The 23,441-nt window shown below is 44.1% G+C and overlaps 1 protein-coding gene across 51 annotated transcripts in view; it reads left to right on the top strand.

Annotated features, from left to right (window-relative positions):
- Nucleotides 1-23,441, top strand: part of BRCA1 (BRCA1 DNA repair associated) — a 100,326-nt gene that overhangs the window by 24,531 nt on the left and 52,354 nt on the right. For 30 of the 51 annotated variants that reach the window (XM_077969254.1, XM_077969246.1, XM_077969242.1 and 27 more), the window contains 7 exon segments: nt 70-123; nt 10,621-10,698; nt 12,485-12,573; nt 13,635-13,774; nt 18,016-18,121; nt 20,963-21,008; nt 22,687-22,763. In XM_077969254.1, the coding sequence (XP_077825380.1) occupies nt 70-123; nt 10,621-10,698; nt 12,485-12,573; nt 13,635-13,774; nt 18,016-18,121; nt 20,963-21,008; nt 22,687-22,763 (590 nt within the window). 51 annotated transcript variants of the gene reach the window in all.

Here is a 23,441-nt window from a genome sequence, read left to right as displayed (position 1 = left end):
AATATCTTTATTTTTAAATAAATTATTGAGTCTCATTTATTTTCTTTTTTTTCCTCCCTTCCCTACTAGTCTGGAGTTGATCAAGGAACCTGTCTCCACAAAGTGTGACCACATATTTTGCAGGTAAGTTTGAATGTGTTATGTGGCTCCATTATTAGCTTTTGTTTTTGTCCTTCATAACCCAGGGAACACCGAACTTTATAGAAGCTTTAGTTTCTTCAATTAAGTGAGAATGAAAAATCCAACTCTATTTCATTCTTTCTCAGTATACAGTCATCAAAAGTTGGTTGTAATCATAGTTCCTGGCAAAGTTTTGACATAGATTATCTTTTTTTTTTTTTTTTTTTTTTTTTTTTTTGAGACAAAGTCTCGCTCTGTCACCCAGGCTGAAATGCAGTGGCACGATCTTGGCTCACTGCAACCTCTAGCCCCCAAGTTCAAGCAGTTCTACCTCAGCCTCCCGAGTAGCTGGGACTACAGGTGCCTGCCACCACGCTTGGCTAATTTTTGTACTTTTAGTAGAGACGGGGTTTCACCATATTGGCCAGGCTGGTCTCGAACTCCTGACCTTATGATCCACCCTCCTCGGCCTCCCAAAGCTCTGGGATTACAGGCGTGAACCACGACACCCGACTGACATATATTATCTATTAGGATGTAATATCATTTTGAACAGTGTTTTGTATTTTTTGCGTCCACCAGTGAAAGCAAACTGTAAGCAGTTGTGAAATAAGCAAATTGTGTTTGAGCCTTCTCAGTTTCTCCTTTCTGTTCATTCTGCATATCTTTATGCATTCCCCCTTTTAAGGGTCAGTGTTTGCCTGCTTCATAATCCTTGCGAAGACAGTAAAGGACGTGAGACTAGTATCTATTTAGGCCGAAATTCATTTATAGTGGTGATTCAAGTTATATTTACGTATTTGATTATCTTGACCTTTGAAATGAAAATGTTTGTTTCTTAATAAAAGAATTTCAGAAAAAGTAGAGTAGGTAATTTAGTAGAATAAGTGGGCTTTCTCCTTTTCTTTATGTTAAGCTATGGCTCACAGCTTACCTTAAATGTCAACTAATTTATTTTTAAGTATTTATGTACCTGGTACATTACCTGGTAGCAGGTACAAACTATGTACTTGGTAAAAAGTTTATTGGCACAAAAAGGTATATGATGCAAAGTATATTTCCCTCTTACCCTACAATCCCTGCCTCCCTGTTCCCTGCCCAGACAACCACAATGATCAATTTCTTATGTATCCTTTGAGGAATTTTTGAATTCCAGAGTTCTTAACTTGGGGTTTATGAATAGTCCTTATGAATTTCCTAGAATTATATTTAAATTGTGTTAAAAACTATGGCCATGTACATTTTTCTGGGAAGGTAGTCCATAATTTTCATCAGATTATTAGGATGTTTCCATAAGCTAAAAAAGGGAACAGCTGCTTCTCTAAGGATAATGAGGGCTGGCTGAAGCTGAAGGAAACCTGTTCCCATTGGAGAGAGACCCTGTGAACACAAGTCTGCCAGCTGGCTGGTGCCTTCCTCTGAATTCTGTCTTTTTCTTCCCATTCTTCTGTCCCAGTAAGAATTCAGAAGCTCATTTTCACTGTCTTTTCCCTGTGCCATGTCATGCCACTGGCCTAAATCTGTTCCCAGCAGTTTCCATCTGATTCCGCAGCCCCTGGTCCCTGGACATGCGCCAAGACAACACAGCTTTATCTCTCTACTTCAGGAATTTTTAGTATAGCCTGGCGCGGTGGCTCACGACTGTAATCCCAGCACTCTGGGAGGCCGAGGCAGGCGGATTATGACGTCAGGAGTTCAAGACCAGCCTGACCAACATGGTGAAACCCTGTCTCTACTGCAAATACAAAAATTAGCAGGGCATGGTGGTGCAGCCCTGTAATCCTAGCTACTTGGGAGGCCGAGGCAGGAGAATCGCTTGAACCCGGGACGCGGAGGTTGCAGTGAGCCGAGAGCCAAGATCGCACCAATGCACACTGCACTCCAGCCTGGGCAACAGAATGAGACTCCGTCTAAAAAAAAAAAAGCAAATAATTTTTAGTTTAATAATTTTGTGGCCTCTACAGCAGTACTTCTCAAACTGCCTATGGTGTAGGACCAATTTCTTCACAGGTCAGTACTTCCGAAAAAGAAGGCCAGGCGTGGTGGCTCCAGCCTGTAATCCCAGCACTTTGGGGGGTTGAGGTGGACAGATCACTTGAGGTCAGGAGTTCGACACCAACCTGGCTAACATGAACATGGTGAAACCCCATCTCTACTAAAAATACAAAAATTAGCCGGGCATGGTGGTGCGCACCTGTAGTCCCAGCTACTCGGGAGGCTGAGGCAGGGGAATCACTTCAACCCGGGAGATGGAGGTTGCAGTGAGCTGAGATCATGCCACTGTACTCCAGCCTGGGGGGAAAATGAAGTTTAAAAGTCCCATTATTGGCCAGGTGCAATGGCTGAGGCCTGTAATCCCAGCAGTTTTGGAGGCTGAGGCAGGTGGATCACCTGAGGTCAGGAGTTCGAGACCAGCCTGGTCAACTTGGTGAAACCTCGTCTTTACTAAAAATACAAAAGTAGCTGGGCGTGGTGGCGCATGCCTGTAATCGCAGCTACTCAGGAGGCTGAGGCAGGAGAATCTCTTGAACCCTGAGGGTGGATGTTGCAGTGAGCTGAGATCATGCCACTGCATTCCAGCCTGGGTGACAAGAGGGAAACTCCAAAAAAAAAAAAAAAGTCCTAGTATTTACTATAGATAGCTAAAGATTAACCTTATAAGTGCTGGGGCTTTCAATTTCTCTGGATGAGACTCTTTCTGGAATGAACTGTATGTTTTCTTGTCACCTTGAGTAACAAATGCTGAACATACTATATTATTACAGTGACTTAAGAAAAGATTAAGGGTCCAGTGTGGTAGCTCCTGCCTATAACCCCAGCACTCTAGGAGGCCAAGGCAGGAGGATTACTCGAGGCCAGGAGTTCGAAGCTATAGTGAGCTATGATCACACCACTACACTCCAGCCTAGATGACAGAGTGAGACCCTGTCTTTTTTTTTCTTTTTTTTTTTTTTGGAGACGGTGTTTCACTCTATTGCCCTGGCTGGAGTGCAGTGGCGCCATGTCAGCTCACTGCAACCGCTGCCTTATGGGTTCAAGCAATTCTCCTGCCTCAGCCTCTCAAGTAGCTGGGATTACAGGCATCTGCCACCACACCTGGCTAATTTTTGTATTTTTAGTCAAGATGGGGTTTCACCATGTTGGCCAGGCTGCTCTTACTCCTGACCTCAGCCACCTTGGCCTTCCAAAGTGTTGGGATTACAGGTGTGAGCCACTGCGCCAGGCTGACCCTGTCTCTTAAAAAAAAAAAAGAGAGTGATTAAATTATGAACATTAGTTGCTTTGAGAACTTGTGGAAGAAGGAAATTATAGGCTTATAGAAATGTACAAAGAAACGAAAATAGAGGCCGGGCGCAGTGACTCACACTTGTAATCCCAGCACTTTGGGAGGTCGAGGTGGGCGGATCACGAGGTCAGGTAATCAAGACCATCCTGGCCAAAATGGTGAAACCCTGTCTCTAGTAAAACACAAAAAAAACTAGCCTGGCATAGTGCACGCACCTGTAGTCCCAGCTATTTGGTAGGCTGAGGAAGGGGAATCACTTGAACCTGGGAGGCAGAGGTTGCCCTGAGCCGAGATCATGACACCGCACTCCACCCTGACGACAGAGTGAGACTCCATCTCAAGAAAAAGAAAAAGAAAATAGATTACATCCATGAAAAAGAAACTAACTTTGCATATGTGTATAGGAGTTGTGTTAGAAAAGGAAGAAGCCCTCAAAAATGGGGAAGATGTTTGCAAGAAAGAGAAGGTCCAAGAGGAGACAGAAGGGATTGGAAATAGAAAATGGATGTAAGAAAGAGTTAATTATTACTCATAAACAGTAATGAAGGAAAAGGAAAGTAATTCTACAGGAAGATGCTGAGGTGCTTTGAGCCCAGTGACGTAGGAGGTAAAGGCAACTGTTGAGATTGAGAGGGTTAGAGTTGGCAACTGGAGAAGAGTGAGAAGCTTGAAACCCCTAATAATGAAGATTGTGATAATCAGTAAAGAACCAGTCATATAGATATATATGTGTGTATACATATATATTATAGAAATATGTTATATATACGTGTGTGATACATATATATGTTTGTTTGTTTGAGACAGTGTCTCCCTCTGACACCCAGGCTGGAGTTCAGTGGTGTGATCATAGTTCACTTTTACCTTGCACTCCTGGGCTCAAGCAATCCTCTCATCTTAGCCCCCCAAGTAGCTAGGACTACAGGTACATGGCATTTGCCCAGCTAATTTTTTAAGTTTCTTGCAGACATGGGCCAGCCATATTTTAAATTGTGTTTTGAATGTTATATTAAAAGTCCAAAGCCGGGCGTGATAGCTCATGCCTGTAATCCCAGCACTTTGGGAGGCCAAGGCAGGCGGATCACGAGGTCAGGAGTTTGAGACCAGCCTGGCCAATATGGTAACCCCATCTCTGCTAACAATACAAAAATTAGCCAGGCGTGGTGGCGCACGCCTGTCATCCCAGCTACCTGGGAGGCTGAGGCAGAGGAATCGCTTGAACCCGGGAGGCAGAGGCTTTAGTGAGTTGAGATCGTGCCACTGCATTCTAGCCTGGGCAACAGAGCAAGATTCAGTCTCAAAAAAAAAAAAATGTCCAGTATAATGCCCATGTGCTAGATTGACTTTTTCATGATATTACTTCTGTAATATCAATATAATCTGAATAATACTTTGATCTATATGATGAGAAAGCTGGGAGCCTGGGAGCGATACCCCCATGCTTTGATTGTATTAATTGTATTTTCTACGGATAAACTCTAATTGCTAAAAATAAAACAACTTTTTTGACCCAAGCAAGCCTAAAGTTCTGAAATCTTTTTTTGTTTGTTTGTTTTTTGGGTTTTGTTTTGTTTTGTTTTGAGACAGTCTCGCTCTGTCGCCCAGGCTGGAGTGCAGTGGTGCAGTCTTGGCTCACTGCAAGATCTGCCTCCTGGGTTCTTTTCATTCTCCTGCCTCAGCCTCCCGAGTAGCTGGGACTACAGGTGCCCGCCACCATGCCCGGCTAATTTTTTTGTATTTTTGGTAGAGACAGAGTTTCACTGTGTTAGCCAGGATGGTCTCCATCTCCTGACCTTGTGATCCGCCCGCCTTGGCCTACTAAAGTGCTGGGATTACAAGCATGAGCCACTGCGCCTGGCTGTTTTGTTTTGTTTTTTGTTTTTTTGGAGATGGAGTCTCACTGTGTCGCCCTGACTAGAGTGCAGTGGCATGATCTCAGCTCACTGCCACCTCCACCTCCTGGGTTTAAGCGAGTCTCCTGCCTCAGCCTCCTGAGTAGCTGGGACTACAGGCATGTCCCACCATGCCCAGCTAATTTGTATTTTTAGTAGAGACAGGGTTTCACTATGTAGGCCAGGCTGGTCCCGAACTCCTGACCTCAGGTGATCTGCTTGCCTTGGCCTCCCAGAGTGCCTCCCAAGGTGGCTCACAGGCATGAGCCACCTTGCCCAGCCAGTTCTAAAATCTTTTATGAAGCATACAAAAAAAGATAATAATATCAATCTAGAAAAAATTTCTTAAGGCATTCATGCATTAGTTTGAACTTTCCAAGCAAAAGATGCAATGTGTAATACTTTTTTTTTTTTCTTTTTCTTTTTCTTTTTTTGAGATAGGATCTTGTTCTGTTGCCCAGGCTGGAGTGCAGTGGCACAATCTCAGCTTACTGCAGCCTCCGCCTCCCTGGTTCAAGCGATGCTCCTGCCTCAGACTCCCAAGTAGCTGGGCTTACAGGCGTGAACCACCATGCACGGCTAATTTTTGTATTTTTAGTAGAGACAAGGTTTCACCATGTTGACCAGGCTGGTCTCAAACTCCTGACCACCTCAGCCTCCCAAAGTGCTGGGATTGCAGGCATTAGCCACCACGCCCAGCCTTGTACTTTTAGTAGAGACTGTGTTTCAGCATGTTGACCAAGCTGGTCTTGAACTGACCTCAAGTGATCTGCCCACCTCCACCTCCAAAAATGCTGGGATTATAGGCATGAGCCACCACACTCAGCCTGTAATACTTTTTTGAAGATCTAGAATCACATTGTTCAAAGAGATAGAAAGTGAGCCATAAATGTAACTTAAATTTTTCAACAGCTACTTTTTTTTTTTTTTTTTTGAGACAGGGTCTCACTCTGTTGTCCAAGCTGGAGTGCAGTGGTATGATCATGAGGCTTACTGTAGCCTTGACCTCCCAGGCTCAAGTGATCTTATCACCTCAGCCTCCCAAGTAGCTGGGACTATAAGTGCACACCACCATGTCAAGCTAAATGTTGTGTTTTCTGTACAGACGGGGTTTCGCCATGTTGCCCAGGCTGGTCTTGAACTTTGGGCTTAACCCATCTGCCCACCTCGGCATCCCAAAGTGCTATGATTACAGGTTTGTGTCATGCCTAGCCAGTATTTTAGTTCGCTCAGTCTTTTCAAGTCATATACAAGTTCATTTTCTTTTGAGTTTAGTTAACAACCTTTATACACGTGTTCTTTTTCTAGCACAAAGAAAGATTTGAATCCCTATATTGGTTGATTTCTGCATACCTAGTTCCGCTGCATTATTTATATTATTGTGTAGACTACAGCACAAGACAGCTTAGCTTGTCACTCTACTGTACTATATTCTGCAGTACAATCGTAAGGGAATTTCCTCTCTTCCCCTGCTCTGAATTGTTCAATTGTACTATTTGCTGGAGTAATGCTCGATGCCTCCGTGATCCATTATACTAGAGTATATGTAGTATTTGTAGATTCTGAAGGAGCGGGAGCCTCTATTCTGAGTTTTAAAGGTACTTATGTACAGTGGAGGTAGCTTTTTGACAGCCTCATCTTCCAAACTATAGAGTCATTGTTTTGTTGAGTGCAATATGGTACTTGAAGCATCTATATCGGCAAAGAAGGACCCGAGTCTCCTTGACCTTACCTACTATATTCACTTTCTCTAGTAGGAAGATTGTGGGTGCCTCTCCCCAGACTTAGTTTCCCTGTCAAAAAAGAAAAAAGGAAGATTGTGGGCTTTGCAACAATCCAATTCTGGATCCAATATAACCTTCACTGCTTAATTACTGTGTGTTCTGGGACAAGCCTCTACTCTATAAAAATGAAGATAAGGCCAGGCGTGATGGCTCATGCCTGTAATCCCAGCACTTTGGGATGCCAAGGCGGGAGGATCACTTGAGGCTAGGAATTCGAGACCAGACTGGGCAATATAGCGAAACCACATCTGTACAAAAATAAAAATAAAATGTAGCCCAGCGCAATGGCTCACACCTGTAATCCCAGCACTTTGGGAGGCTAAAGCAGGCAGATCACTTGAGGTCAGGAGTTCAAGACTATAGAAAGACAGAAAGAAAGAGAGATGGGTTTTTTTATTTGTTTGTTTGTTTGTTTCTTTGTTTGTTTTTGAGATGGAGTTTCGCTCTTTTTGCCCAGGCTGGAGTGCAATGGTGCGATCTCAGCTTACCGCAATCTCTGCCTCCCGGGTTCAAGAGATTCTCTTGCCTCAACCTCCAGAGTAGCCAGGATTACAGGCACATGGCACCATGCCCGGCTAATTTTTGTATTTTTAGTAGAGACGGGGTTTCTCCGTGTTGGTCAGGCTGGTCTCTCCCAAAGTGTTGGGATTACAGGGGTGAGCCACCATGCCTGGCCTTTTTTTTGTTTGTTTGTTTTTGTTTTTGTTTTTTGTTTTTTGAGACGGAGTCTCGCTCTGTCGCCCAGGCTGGAGTGCAGTGGCCCGATCTCGGCTCACTGCAAGCTCCGCCTCCTGGGTTTACTCCATTCTCCTGCCTCAGCCTCCTGAGTAGCTGGGACTACAGGCGCCCGCCACCGCGCCTGGCTAATTTTTTGTATTTTTAGTAGAGACGGGGTTTCACCGTGGTCTCGATCTCCTGACCTTGTGATCCGCCCGCCTCGGCCTCCCAAAGTGCTGGGATTACAGGCGTGAGCCACCGCGCCCGGCCCTTTTTTTTTTTTTTTTTTTTTTTTTGAGACAGAGTCTTCCTCTGTTGCCCAGGGTGGAGTACAGTGGTACTCTCCCAGCTCACTGCAACCTCTGCCTTCCTGGATTTCAGTGATTCTCATGCCTCAGCCTCCCAAGTAGCTGGGATTCAGGCGTGTGCTCACCATGCCTGGCTAATTTTTTTGTATTTCTAGTAGAGATGGGGTTTCACCACGTTAGCCAGGCTGGTCTCAAACTCTTGGCCTCAAGTGATCTGCCTGCCTCGGCCTCCTGGGATTGCAGACATGAGCCACTGCACCCGGCCAAGAGAGGGTAATAAATGTTAAATTACCTGACTAGTAAAAAATATTCTCTAAGTGTCTTCTCTCACAATTCCCAATGCCTTTTTTTTTTTTTTTTTTTTGAGGCAGAGTCTCACTCTGTCGCCCAGGCTGGGGTGCAGTGGTGCAATATTGGCTCACTGTAACCCCCACCTCCCAGGTTCAAATGATTCTCATGCCTCAGCCTCCCAAGTAGCTAGGACTACAGGTGTACCACCACCACAGCCAGCTAATTTTTGTATATTTAGTAGAGACAGGGTTTCACCACATTGGCCAGGCTGGTCTTGAACTCCTGGCCTCAAGTGATTCACCCACCTCCTAAAGTGCTGGGATTACAGGTGTGGACCACTGTGCACGGCCCTAGTCTCAACACTGTTTTTCGTAATTTTTTTTAGCCCCTTAATCTTTTCTTTCCTGGGTCTCTTCATTGTCAGTGTCAGCTATTTACTCCCTACCTAGTCACCCCCTTCACCAGTATATTATGTCCTTTATGTTTTATTTTTCAGGATCTTATTTTGCTTTTCTATTAATCCCCTCCATCTATAATAGTACTAGACATAGTAAATATTGGTTGTATGAGTGAATCGCTGCTTTTAATTATCATCACCATTACTCTCTCTGCTTCTGGTCTATGATCCACTTTGAGTTAACTTTGGTTATTTGGTGTGAGATAGGAGTATAACTTCATTCTTTTGTGTGTGTGTGTGTGTGTGTGTGTGTGTGTGTGTGTGTGTCACAGAGATTTACTCTCATTGCCCAGGCTGGAGTGCAATAGCGCGATTTTGGCTCATTGCATCCTCCGCCTCCCAGGTTCAAGCGATTCTCCTGCCTCAGCCTCCCGAGTAGCTGGGATTACAGGTATGTGCCACCACGCCCAGCTAATTTTGTATTTTTAGTAGAGAGGGTGTTTCACTGTGTTGCCCAGGCTGATCTCGAACTCCTGACCTCAGGTGATCTGCCCGCCTCAGTCTTCCAAAGTGCTGGGATTACAGGCGTGAGCCACTGTGCCCGGCCAAGAGTATAACTTCATTCTTTTACATGTGGGTATATTCTTGTCCCAACACTATTTGTTAAAAAAACAAAAAGTATTATTTTCCCATTTAATCATCTATGGCCTGGGTACGGTGGCTCATGCCTGTAATCCCAGCACTCTGGGAGGCCATGGCAGGTGGATCAATTTGAGGCCAGGAGTTCAAGACTAGCCTGGCCAACATGGTATAACTAAAAATATAAAAAATTAGCTTGGCGTGGTGGTACATGTCTGTAATCCCAGCTACTCGGGAGGCTGAGGTACGAGAATTGCTTGAGCCTGCAGTGAGCCGAGATTGTGTCACTACCCTTCAGCCTGGGTGATAGAGCAAGACCCTGTCTCAAAAAAAAAACTAAGAATATAAAAATCATCTGGTATTTATTATTGTTGAAAATTACTTGATCACAGATGTATGTATGAGTTTATTTCTATACTGTCAATTCTATTTTATTGACGTTATGTGTCTATTCTTATGCTATTACCACACTGTCTTGATTACTGTAGCTTTGTGGTGAGGTGTTGAGATTTTAAACTAATTATAAGCATCTTACATGAACTACTTACCATTTATATTTGATTATGCAACATGAAATAATGAATATATCATTAAATATGTCATATTAAGTTTTATGTGATCATAACAGTAAGCCATATGCATGTAAGTTCAGTTTTCATAGATCATTGCTTATGTAGTTTAGGCTTTTGCTTATGCAGCATCTAAAAACAATTAGGAAACTATAGCTTGTAATTCACCTGCCATTACTTTTTAAATGGCTTTTTTTTTTTTTTTTTTTTTTTTTTTTTTCAGACGGAGTCTCGCTCTGTCGCCCAGGCTGGAGTGCAGTGGCCGGATCTCAGCTCACTGCAAGCTCCGTCTCCCGGGTTCCCGCCATTCTCCTGCCTCAGCCTCCCGAGTAGCTGGGACTACAGGCGCCGCCACCTCGCCCGGCTAATTTTTTGTGTTTTTAGTAGAGACGGGGTTTCGCCGTGTTAGCCAGGATGGTCTCGATCTCCTGACCTTGTGATCCGCCCGTCTCGGCCTCCCAAAGTGCTGGGATTACAGTCTTGAGCCACCACGCCCGGCCTTAAATGGCTCTTAAGGGCACTTGTGAGATTATCTTTTCATGGCTATTTGCCTTTTGAGTAATCTCTCTACAAAAGGAAGTAACTTAAATTGTTCTTTCTTTCTTTATAATTTATAGATTTTGCATGCTGAAACTTCTCAACCAGAAGAAAGGGCCTTCACAGTGTCCTTTGTGTAAGAATGATATAACCAAAAGGTATATAATTTGGTAATGATGCTAGGTTGGGAGCAACAACAGTAGGAAAAAGTAGAAATTATTTAATAACATAGCTAACGTTCCTATAAAACCATTCATCAGTAGAGAAATTTATAAAAGAGTTTTTAGCAGACAATAAATTATTTCCAAAGTTATTTTCCTGAAAGTTTTATAGGACATCTGTCTTATACAGGTATTAGAAACTTACTGCCTTTCTCTAATGCTTCTAAATACCGTAAAAACTTACAGACTTACGTAAAGTAGGGCTGTATCGCTGTGCCTCCATTGTCTGCTAATCTTGTTTTTATTTCTTCATTGTGCTTCCTTTTCTTTTTTCTTTGAGACGGAGTCTCGCTCTATTGCCCAGGCTAGAGTGCAGTGGCACGATCTCGGCTCACTGCAAGCTGTGCCTCCTGGGTTCACGCCATTCTGCCTCAGCCTCCCGAGTAGCTGGGACTACAGGCACCCGCCACCACGCCCGGCTAATTTTTTGTATTTTTAGTAGAGACGGGGTTTCACCATGTTAGCCAGGATGTTCTCGATCTGCTGACCTCTTGATCCGCCCGCCTCGCCCTCCCAGAGTGCTGGGATTACAGGTGTGAGCCACCACACCCAGCCTTTTTTTTTTTTTTTTTTTTTCAAGACAGGGTCTTGCTCTGTCACTGAGGCTGGAGTGTAGGGGCATGATCTTGGCTCACTGGAGCCTCCGCCTTGAGCCTCCTCCTGCCTTAGCCTCCCAAGTAGCTGGGACTACAGACGCATGCTACCATGTCTGGCCAATTTTTGTATTTTTTGTAGACATGAGGTATCGCCATGTTGCCCAGGCTGGTAACTTCAGAGCTCAGGTGATCTGCCCACCTTGGCCTCCCAAAGTGATGGGGTTACAGGTGTGTGTTTATTTCTATCTAATTATTTACATAAACACAATGTATTTTTATATTGTGTATCTCTTCTGCTACAATGTAAATTCTATGAGAGTAGTAACTTTGTCTGTCTCAACACTGTTTTTTGTAATTTGGTGCATAATAGGCACTCAGATGCTTAAAGGAATGAATGGTGTTTTAATTCCACTTTCCTAAACCCAGATCTCCCTTTGGACATTGTTATCTATGTGTTTTCAAAGAAATGTAATCATAATTTGACAGAAATCCTTGAGAGGCCGAACTAACAGTGAGGGATTGGGCAGGGTTCAGATGTTAAGAACAGTAAGCTCAGCAGGATGTGATTGTTTATGCCTATAACCCTAGCACTCCAGGAGGCTGAGGTGGGATGATTGCTTGAGGCCAAGAGTTTGAGATCAGCCTGGGCAACATAGTGAGACCTCATCACTACCAACAAAAATAAGTAAATATACATGGTGGCATATGCCCATAGTCCTAGCTACTTGGGAGGCTGTAGTGGGAGGATAGCTTGAGTACAGAAGTTTGAGACTGCAGTGAGCTATGACTGGCATTGCATGTTAGCCTGGGCAATACAGCAAGACCCTGTCTCTAAATTTAAAAAAAAAAAAAGTACTCTAGTTTTCTATGCAATGGATTATATCTCCTGTGGATTTAGAGCAGTATTGTATCACAATTTTAGGCATTTGGTAGGCTTAAACGAATGACAAAAAGTTACTAAATCACTGTCACACAGTTTATACAGATGTCAGTGATGTATTGATTATAGAGGTTTTCTACTGTTGCTGCATCTTATTTTTATTTGTTTACATGTCTTTTCTTATTTTAGTGTCTTTAAAAGGTTGATAATCACTGCTGAGTGTGTTTCTCAAACAATTTAATTTCAGAAGCCTACAAGAAAGTACAAGATTTAGTCAACTTGTTGAAGAGCTATTGAAAATCATTCATGCTTTTCAGCTTGACACAGGTTTGCAGTGTAAGTGTTGAATATCCCACGAATGACACTCAAGTGCTGTCCATAAAAACTCAGGAAGTTTGCACAATTACTTTCTGTGACATGATAAGACCTTTTAGTCTAGGTTAATTTTAGTTCTGTATCTGTAATCTGTTTTAAAAAAATTACTCCCACTGGTCTCACACCTTATTTTATCAATTGTAAGGTGCACATTTTTCTTTTTTTTTTTTTTTTTTTTTTTTTTGAGACGGAGTCTTGCTCTGTCACCCAGGCTGGAGTGCTGTGGCCGGATCTCAGCTCACTGCAAGCTCCGCCTCCCGGGTTCCCGCCATTCTCCTGCCTCAGCCTCCCGAGTAGCTGGGACTACAGGCGCCCGCCACCTCGCCCGGCTAGTTTTTTGTATTTTTTAGTAGAGACGGGGTTTCACCGTGTTAGCCAGGATAGTCTCGATCTCCTGACCTCGTGATCCACCCGTCTCGGCCTCCCAAAGTGCTGGGATTACAGGCTTGAGCCACCACGCCCGGCCATTTTTTTTGTATTTTTTAGTAGAGACGGGGTTTCACCGTGTTAGTCAGGATGGTCTCGATCTCCTGACCTTGTGATCCACCCGTCTCGGCCTCCCAAAGTGCTGGGATTACAGGCTTGAGCCACCGCGCCCGGCCAAGGTGCACATTTTTCACATCTTAACGTCTCTGAAATTGGGAGCATTTTACTATTGATGGTGTGTCATTTGTTTAATTTGAGTGCTTGCTTTCTTAGTGATACAGAAAATAATAGTGCAGCTTACATTGTTGGTATCTTAACTTTAGTGAAATACAGTATTGATAGGCAGATTTCTTAGTGTTAAGGTGGAAGACAAGGACTCTAAGTAAGTTTGATGGTCTTGTATTTGTTTTTGTTTCCTAGGAGTAAAATTTCCAGTTGATTTTTTAAAATTTGATTTTTCAAAAAATCACAGGTAACCTTAATGCGTTGTCTTAACACAACAAAGAGCATACATAGGATTTCTCTTGGTTTCTTTGATTATAATTCATACATTTTTCTCTAACTGCAAACATAATGTTTTCCCTTGTAATTTACAGTTGCAAACAGTTATAATTTTGCAAAAAAGGAAAATCACTCTCCTGAACATCTAAAAGATGAAGTTTCTATCATCCAAAGTATGGGCTACAGAAACCGTGCCAAAAGACTTCTACAGAGTGAACCCGAAAATCCTTCCTTGGTAAAACCATTTGTTTTCTTCTTCTTCTTCTTTTTTTTTTTTTTTTTTTTTTTTTTGAGACGGAGTCTTGCTCTGTGGCCCAGGTTGGAAGCAGTCCTCCTGCCTCAGCCCCTCTAGTAGCTGGGATTACAGGCATGCGCCACCATGCCCAGCTAATTTTTGTATTTTTAGTAGAGACGGGGTTTCATCATGTTGGCCAGGCTGGTCTCAAACTCCTGACCTCAGGTGATCCACCCACCTCGGCCACCCAGAGTGCTGGGATTACAGGTGTGAGCCACTGTGCCTGGCCGGTAAACCCATTTTCATTTATTCTGGCACCATCTCTTTATTGAGCATTGTGAGTATGTTAGTATATGTGCTAGATGCTCATAGATTTATATAAAAAGTTAATGAAGAAGGAAAGATGGTATATTCAGTGGTTAGACAAGTGTTCGAATCAGTTAGAGTTCAGAGAAGGTCAGGGTACCTGGTATGATCAAGAGAGAGACCTTACAGCCAGGTGAGGTGGATGTACCTATAATCCTAGCTACTTGGGAGGCTGAAATGGGAGGATCACTTGAGCCCAGGTTTGAGACCATCCCAGGCAACATAGCAAAATCCCCATCAGATACACCAAAAAGACAGATTTTTTTTTTTTTTTTAATTTTTTTGAGACAGAGTCTCACTCTGTCACCCAGGTGCCCAGGCTGGAGTGCAGTGACACGATGTCAGTTCACTGCAACCTCTGCCTCCCAGGTTCAAGCAATTCTCCTGCCTCAGCCTCCTGAGTAGCTGGGACTACAGGGGCATGCCACCAGACCTGGCTAATTTTTGTAATTTTAGTAGAAACGGGGTTTCACCATATTGGTCAGGCTGGTCTTGAATTCCTGACCTCAGGTGATCCCACCTTGGCCTCTCAAAGTGCTGGGATTACAGGCATGAGCCACCACGCCCAGCCAAAAAAGAGAGCTATTATAGGCCCTTCCTTGCTTTGGAGCTTTATCTGCTCTGTGATGCTTATCTAAAATAGCTGTAAGTTCACTGATATTTTTAAGCATTTGGAAATTACTTCAGCTGGGTGTCATGGCTCATGATTGTAATCCCAACACTTTGGGAGGCTGAGGTAGGAAGTCCTTTGAGCCCAGTGTAGGCAACACAGTGAGACACTGTCTCTACAATTAAAAAAAAAAAAAGCCGGGTGCCATGGCTCACGCCTGTAATCCCAGCACTGGGAGGCTTGAGGATTGCCTGAGCTCAGGAGTTCAAGATCAGTTTGGGCAATATAGCAAGTCCTTGTCTATTTTAAAAGTGTATTTAAATTATCCGGGCATGGTGGTGTGTGCCTGTAAAGTCGCAGCTACTTGGGAAGCTGAGATAGGAGGATCACTTGAGTTCAGGAGATGTAGACTACTGTGAGCTATGATCACTCCACCACGCAGCGACAAAGCAAGACCTAGTTGCAAAAAAAAAAAAACCTGGCCGGGCACAGTGGCTCACAGTGCTGTAATCCCAGCACTTTGGGAGGCCAAGGCCGGCGGATCACGAGGTCAGGAGATCAAGACCATCCGGGCTAACACGGTGAAACCCGTCTGTACTAAAAAAATACAAAAAAATTAGCCGGGCGTGCTGGCGGGGGCCTGTAGTCCCAGCTGCTCTGGAGGCTAAGGCAAGAGAATGGTGTGAACCTGGGAGGCGGAGCTTGCAGTGAGCCAAGATTGCATCACTGCACTCCAGCCTGGGTGACAGATCGAGACTCCATCTCAAAAAAAAAGAGAGAGAAAATTACTTCAACTTAAAAGGTGTAACTGTTAAAGACAATGTAGTGATTTGCTCTGTTGTTACTTATATGTGCATGAATGATGGAGATCTTAAAAGTATTCATGGCTGGGCGCGGTGGCTCATGCCTGTAATCCCAGCACTTTGGGAGGCCGAGGCGGGCGGATCACGAGGTCAGGGAATTGAGACCATCCTAGCTAACACAGTGAAACCCCATCTCTACTAAAAATACAAAAAATTGGCCGGGCACGGTGGCTCAAGCCTGTAATCCCAGCACTTTGGGAGGCCGAGACGGGCGGATCACGAGGTCAGGAGATCAAGACCATCCTGGCTAACATGGTGAAACCCCATCTCTACTAAAAAAAAAAAATACCAAAAACTAGCCGGACGAGGTGGCGGGCACCTGTAGTACCAGCTACTCGGGAGGCTGAGGCAGGGGAATGGCATGAACCCGGGAGGCAGAGCTTGCAGTGAGCCAAGATCGCACCACTGCACTCCAGCCTGGGCAACAAAGCCAGACTCCGTATCAAAAAAAAAAAAAAAAGTATTCATTCTGGGGCTGGGCGTAGTAGCTTGCACCTTTAATCCCAGCACTTTGGGAGGCTGAGGCGGGCAGATCATTTGAGGTCGGGAGTTTGAGACCAGCCTAGCCAACACGGTGAAACCCCGTCTCTACTAAAAATACAAAAATTAGCTGGGTGTGGTGGCACGTGCCTGTAATCCCAGCTATTCGGGAGGCTGAGGCACAAGAATTGCTTGAACCTAGGACCCGGAGGTTGCAGCGAGCCGAGATCACGCTACTGCAATCCAGCCTGGGCGACAGTGAGACTCTGTCTCAAAAAAGAAAAAAAATATAAGTGTTCTGGCTGGGCAGGGTGGCTCATGCCTGTAATCCCAGCACTTTGGGAGGCCGAGGCCGGCGGATCACGAGGTCAGGAGATCGAGACCATCCCATCCCAGCTCACACAGTGAAACCCCGTCTCTACTAAAAATACAAAAAACTAGCCGGGCGTGATGGCGGGCGCCTGTAGTCCCAGCTACTCGGGAGGCTGAGGCAGGAGAATGGCGTAAACCCGGGAGGCGGAGCTTGCAGTGAGCCGAGATCACGCCACTGCACTCCAGCCTGGGCGACAGAGCCAGACTCCGTCTCAAAAAAAAAAAAAAAGACCAGCCTGGGCAATGTGGCGAAACCCCATCTTGACAAAAAATTAAAAAATTAGCCAGGCATGGTGGCGTGCGTGTGTAGTCCCAGCTCCTTGGGAGGCTGAGGTGGGAGGATCTCTTGAACCCAGGAGACAGAGGTTGCAGTGAACCGAGATCACACCACCACGCTCCAGCCTAGGCAATAGAGCAAGACTCTGTCTAAAAAAATACAGATAAAATGAAAGTAGTTCTTATAGTACCAGCCTTCATTTTTCAAAAGCTACAGAAAGGCTAAAAAGGAAGAAAAAAAGAGTAATGTTGGGCTTTTAGTTCCTATACTGAATGTTCTTAGGAGTGCTGGGGTTTTATTGTCATGATTTATCCTTTTTAAAAATGTTATTGGCTGGGCACGGTTGGCTCATGGCTGTAATCCCAGCGCTTTGGGAGGCCGAGGCGGGCAGATCATTTGAGGTCAGGAGTTTGAGACCAGCCTGGCTGACACTGCAAAGCCCCATCTCTACTAAAAATACAAAAATTAACTAGGCGTGGTGGCGCGCGCCTGTAGTCCCAGCTACTCGGGAGGCTGAGGCAGGAGAATCAATTAAACCCGGGAGGCGGAGGTTGCAGTGTGCCAAGATCGTGCCACTGCACTCCAGCCTGGCAACAGAGCAAGACTCTCTCAAAACAACAACAAAAATATATATATGTATGCAAAAATTAGCTAGGCATAGTGGCACATGCTTGTAGTCCCAGCTACTCAGGAGGCTAAGGCAGGAGAATCTCTTGAACTCAGGAGGCGGAGGTTGCAGTGAGCTGAGTTTGCGCCACTGCACTCCAGCCTGGGTGACAGAGCAGGACTCTGTCCCCCCCCCCCACAGAGAAATGTTGTCAGGTGTGATTGGAATGTATATCAAGTATCAGCTTCAAAATATGCTATATTAATACTTCAAAAAATCACACAAATAATCAGTTTTGAAAAATTTAAGACAACAGAAAGAAAAAATATTCAAATCACATGTATCCCAGACATTTTTTTTATTACTACTACTACTATTTGTAGAGACTGGGTCTCACTCTGTTGCTTACTCTGGTCTTGAACTCCTGGCCTTAAGCAGTCCTGCTGCCCCAGCCTCCCAAAGTGCTGTGATTATGGGCATGAGCTACCACTCCCAACCACTGAGATTTTAGTGTGTAAATTTCCAGGCATTTTTTTCCAGGCATCATACATGTTAGCTGACTGATGATGGTCAATTTATTTTGTCCATGGTGTCAAGTTTCTCTTCAGGAGGAAAAGCACAGAACCAGCCAACAATTGCTTGACCATTCTTTACCATACTGTTTAGCAGGAAACCAGTCTCAGTGTCCCACTCTCTAACCTTGGAATTGTGAGAACTCTGAGGACAAAGCAGCAGATACAACCTCAAAAGAAGTCTGTCTACATTGAACTGGGTAAGGATCTCAGATTTCTTAAGTATTTAATAATAATTGCTGGATTGCTTGTTATCATTTTGCAAAAAATCTTGGTCATAATTTACATTTGTGGTAGGCAGCTTTGGGAAGTGAATTTTATGAGCCCTATGGTGAGTTATAAATAATGTAAAAGATGGCCGGGCGCGGTGGCTCACGCCTGTAATCCCAGCACTTTGGGAGGCCGAGGCGGGCGGATCACGAGGTCAGGAGATCGAGACCATCCTGGCTAACACGGTGAAACCCCGTCTCTACTAAAAATGCAAAAAATTAGCCGGGCGAGGCGGCGGGCGCCTGTAGTCCCAGCTACTCGGGAGGCTGAGGCAGGAGAATGGCGTGAACCCGGGAGGCGGAGCTTGCAGTGAGCCGAGATCGTGCCACTGCACTCCAGCCCGGGCGACAGAGCGAGACTGCGTCTCAAAAAATAATAATAATAATAATAATAATAATGTAAAAGATGCAGTTCCCACCTTGAAGCATCTTACTTTAAAAAGGGAGCAAAAGAGTCTGGGCACGGTGGCTCATGCCTGTAATCCCACCACTTTGGGAGGCCGAGGCGGGCGGATCACCTGAGGTTGGGAATTCGAGACCAGACTGGCCAACATGGAGAAATCCTGTCTCTACCAAAAAATACAAAATTAGCCAGATGTGGTGGCACATGCCCGTAATCTCAGCTACTCGGGAGGGTGAGGCAGGAGAATCACTTGAACCCGGGAGGCGGAGGTTGAGGTAAGCTGAGATTGCACCATTGCCCTCCAGCCTGGGCAAGAAGAGCGAAACTCCATCTGAAAAAAGAAAAGGGAGCAAAAGAAAGAATATCTGGTTTTAAATATGTGTAAATATGTTTTGGAAAGATGGAGAGTAGCAGTAAGAAAAAACATGATGGATTGCTACAGTATTTAGTTCCAAGATAAATTGTACTGGATGAGGAAGCCTTTTAAGAAGAGCTGAATTGTCGGGCACAGTGGCTCATGCCTGTAATCCCAGCACTTTGGGAGGCCGAGGCAGGTGGATCACCTGAGGTCAGGAGTTCAAGACCAGCCTGACCAACGTGGAGAAACCCCGTCTCTACTTAAAAAAAAAAAAAAAAAAAAAAAAAAAAAAAAAAATTAGCTGGGGTGGTGGCACATTCCTGTAATCCCAGCTACTCGGGAGGCTGAAGCAGGAGAATCACTTAAACTCAGGAGGCGGACGTTGCGGTGAGCCAAGATCGCGCCATTGCACTCTGGCCTGGGCGACAAGAGTGAAACTCAGTCTCAAAAAAAAAAAAAAAAAAAAAAAGAGCTGTATCTTGGCTGGGCAGGATGGCTCATGCCTGTAATCCTAACACTTTGGAAGGCCGAGACAGAAGGACTGGAGTCCAGGAGTTTAAGACCAGCCTGGCCAACATAGGGAAACCCTGTCTCTATTTTTAAAATAATAATACATTTTGGCCAGGTGCAGTGGCTCATGCCTGTAATCCCAACACTTTGGGAGGCTGAGGCAGGTAGACCACCTGAGGTCAGAGTTCAAGACCAGCCTGGATAACATGGTAAAACCCTTCTTTACTAAAAATACAAAAAAAAAAAATTAGCTGGGTGTGGTGGTGCACACGTGTAATCCCAGCTACTCAAGAGGCTGAGGCAGGATAATTGCTTGAACCAGGATGGCGGAGGTTGCAATGAGCCGACACCATGTCTCTACACTCCAGCCTGGGCAATAGAGTGAGACTCCATCTCAAAAAAAATAAAAATTTTTTTTAATAATAAATTTTTTTAAGCTTATAAAAAGAAATAAAAAGAAGAGTTGAGGCCAGCATAGTATCTAACACTTGTAATCTCAGCAGTGGCAGAGGATTGCTTGAAGCCAGGAGTTTGAGACCAGCCTGGGCAACATAGCAAGACCTCATCGCTAAAAAAAAAATTTTTTTTTAAATTAGCTGGGTGTGGTGGTGTGTATCTGTAGTCCCAGCTACTCAGGAGGCATAGGTGAGCAGGTAGATTGAATCCAGGGGTTTGAGGCTATAGTGAGCTATGATCATGCCACTGTACTCCAACCTGGGTGACAGAGCAAGACCCCATCTTGAAAAAAAAAAAAAAAGAAGAGCTGCTGAGCTCAGAATTCAAACTGGGCTCTCTAATTGGGTTATTTTTTTAGAATATATTTATAATTAAAAAGGGTAGCTGTCTTTTGAGCTCCCAGGCACCACCATCTATTTATCATAACACTTACTGTTTTCCCCCCTTACGATCATAAATTCCTAGACAACAGGCATTGTAAAAATAGTTATAGTAGTTAATATTTAGGAGCACTTAACTATATTCCAGGCACTATTGTGTTTTTCTTGTATAACTCATTTAGATGCATGTCAGACCTCTGAGATTGTTCCTATTATACTTATTTTACAGATGAGGAAATTAAGGCACAGAGAGGTTATGAAATTTTTCCAAGGTAGTAAACCTAGTAAGTGGCTGAGCCATGATTCAAACCTAGGAAGTTAGATGTCAGAGCCTGTGCTTTTTGTTTTTGTTTTTGTTTTCAGTAGGAACAGGGTCTCACCTTGCTGGCCAGGCTGGTCTCAAACTCCTAAGCTCAAATAATCCACCCATCTCGGCCTCCTAAAGTGCTGGGATTACAGGTGAGAGCCACTGTGCCTGGCCAAGCCCGTGTTTTTAACCACTTCTCTGTATTACACACTGGCTTAACTAGCGTTGTACCTGCCACATACTAGATGCTCAATAAATATTTCTAGTTGAATATCTGTTTTTCAACAAGTACATTTTTTGTTTAACCCTTTTAATTAAGAAATCTTTTATTGATTTTTTTTGGGGGAAAATTTTTTAGGATCTGATTCTTCTGAAGATACGGTTAATAAGGCAACTTATTGCAGGTGAGTCAAAGAGAACCTTTGCCTATGAAGCTGGTATTTCCTATTTAGTTAATATTAAGGATTGATGTTTCTCTCTTTTTAAAATATTTTAACTTTTATTTTAGGTTCAGAGACGTATGTGCAGTTTGTTATATAGGTAAACACACGATTTGGGATTTGGCATACAGTTTTTTTTCATCATCCAGTTATTATTAAGCATACCTCACAGTTTTTTGTTTCCTTCCTTTCTGAATTTCTCCCTCCTCCCACCTTCCTCCCTCAAGTAGGCTGGTGTTTCTCTAGACTAGAATCATGGTATTGGAAGAAACCTTAGAGATCATCTAGTTTAGTCCTCTCATTTTATAGTGGAGGAAATACCCTTTTTGTTTGTTAGATTTAGTTATTAATACTGTCCAAAGGAATTTAGGATAACAGAACTCTGCACATGCTTGCTTCTAGCAGATTGTTGTTCTTTAAGTTCCTCATATACAGTAATATTGACACAGCGGTAATTGTGACTGATGAAAATGCTCAAGGACTTCATTTTCAACTCTTTCTTTCCTCTGTTCCTTATTTCCACATATCTCTCAAGCTTTGTCTGTATGTTATATAATAATCTACAAGCAGCCCCAACTATGTTACCTACCTTCCTTAGGAATTATTGCTTGACCCTAAGTTTTTTTTTTTCTTTTTTCTTTTTTTTTTTTTTTTTGGAGACGGGGTCTTGCCCTGTTTCCAGGCTGGAGTGCAGTGGCGCCATCTCGGCTTACTGCAATCTCCAACTCCCTGGTTCAAGTGATTCTCCTGTCTCAGCCTTCCAAGTAGCTAGGATTACAGGCACACGCCACCACACCCAGCTAATTTTTGTATTTTTAGTAGAGACAGGGTTTCACCATGTTGGCCAGCCTGTTCTCAAACTCATGAGCTCAAGTGATCCACCCATCTCGGCCTCCCAAAGTGCTGGGATTACAGGCATGAGCTACCGCGCCCGGCTCCTGGTCTGATTTTTGTGGCTGTGCGTCCTCGGTCTTTGACCATTCCATTTCTCTCTTTTTTTTTTTTTGAGACAGAGTCTTACTCTGCCACCCCAGGCTGGAGTGCAGTGGTGTGATCTCGGCTCACTGCAACCTCCGCATCCCAGGGTCAAGCGATTCTCCTGTCTCAGCCTCACAAGTAGCTGGGACTACAGGTGTACACCACCACCCAGCTAATTGACCATTCCATTTCTTTAATTTTTTTTTTTTTTGAGACAGAGTCTTGCTCTGTTGCCCAGGCTGGAGTACAGTGGTGTGATCTCACGTTTCCGCAACCTCTGCCTCCCGGGTTTAAGCCGTACTCCTGCCTCAGCCTCTCAAGTAGCTGGGACTACAGGTGCACACCACCACACCCGGCTAATTTTTGTATTTTTAGTAGAGACAGGGGTTCACCTTGTTGGCCAGGCTGGCTTGAACTCATGATCTCAAGTGATCCACCCGCCTCGGCCTTCCAAAGTGCTGGAATTACAGGCGTGAGCCACCGTGCCCAGCAACCATTCCATTTCAACTAGAAGTTTCTAAAGGAGAGAGCAGCTTTCGCTAACTCAATAAGATTGGTCAACTTTCTGTAACTGAAAAAGCTAAAATATTTGATCTTGGTCATTTGACAGTTCTGCATAAGTATAACTAGTGTTTCTCATTAGGACTCTGTCTTTTCCCTATAGTGTGGGAGATCAAGAATTGTTACAAATCACCCCTCAAGGAACCAGGGATGAAACCAGTTTGGATTCTGCAAAAAAGGGTAATGGCAAAGTTTCCCAATTTAACAGAGTGGGTAGATACAGTACTGTAATTAGATTATTCTGAAGACCATTTGGGACCTTTACAATCCACAAAATCTCTTGGCAGAGTTAGAGTATCATTCTTTGTCAAATGTCATGGTATGATCTGATAGATTTAAATGGTACTAGACTAATGTAGCTATAATAATAAGACTTTCTGTAACTGATTGTTGCCCTTTTGTTTTTTGTTTTTTGTTATTTGTTTTTTGTTTTTGAGATGGGGTCTCACTCTGTTGCCCAGGTTGGAGTGCAATGAAGCAATCTTGGCTCACTGCAACCTCCACCACACGGGCTCAAGCTATCCTCCCACCTCAGCCTCCTGAGTAGCTGGGACTACAGGCACACGTCACCACACCCGGCTAATTTTTTGTGGTTTTATAGAGACAGAGTTTCGCCATGTTTCCAAGGCTGGTCTCAAACTCCTGGACTCAAGCAGTCTGCCCACTTCAGCCTCCCAAAGTGCTGCAGTTACAGGCTTGAGCCACTGTGCCTGGCCTGCCCTTTACTTTTAATTGATGTATTTGTGTTTCATCTTTTGCCTACTGGTTTTTAAATATAGGGAATGGTAAGTCTGTAGATAGAACAGAGTATTAAGTAGACTTAATGGCCAGTGATCTTTAGAGTACATCAGAACTGGT

The sequence above is a fragment of the Macaca mulatta genome, chromosome 16, assembly GCF_049350105.2.
Source record: "Macaca mulatta isolate MMU2019108-1 chromosome 16, T2T-MMU8v2.0, whole genome shotgun sequence".
Lineage (NCBI taxonomy): Eukaryota > Metazoa > Chordata > Mammalia > Primates > Cercopithecidae > Macaca > Macaca mulatta.
Note: the sequence above shows the minus strand (reverse complement) of the source record. Positions and strands in the feature narration are given on the sequence as shown.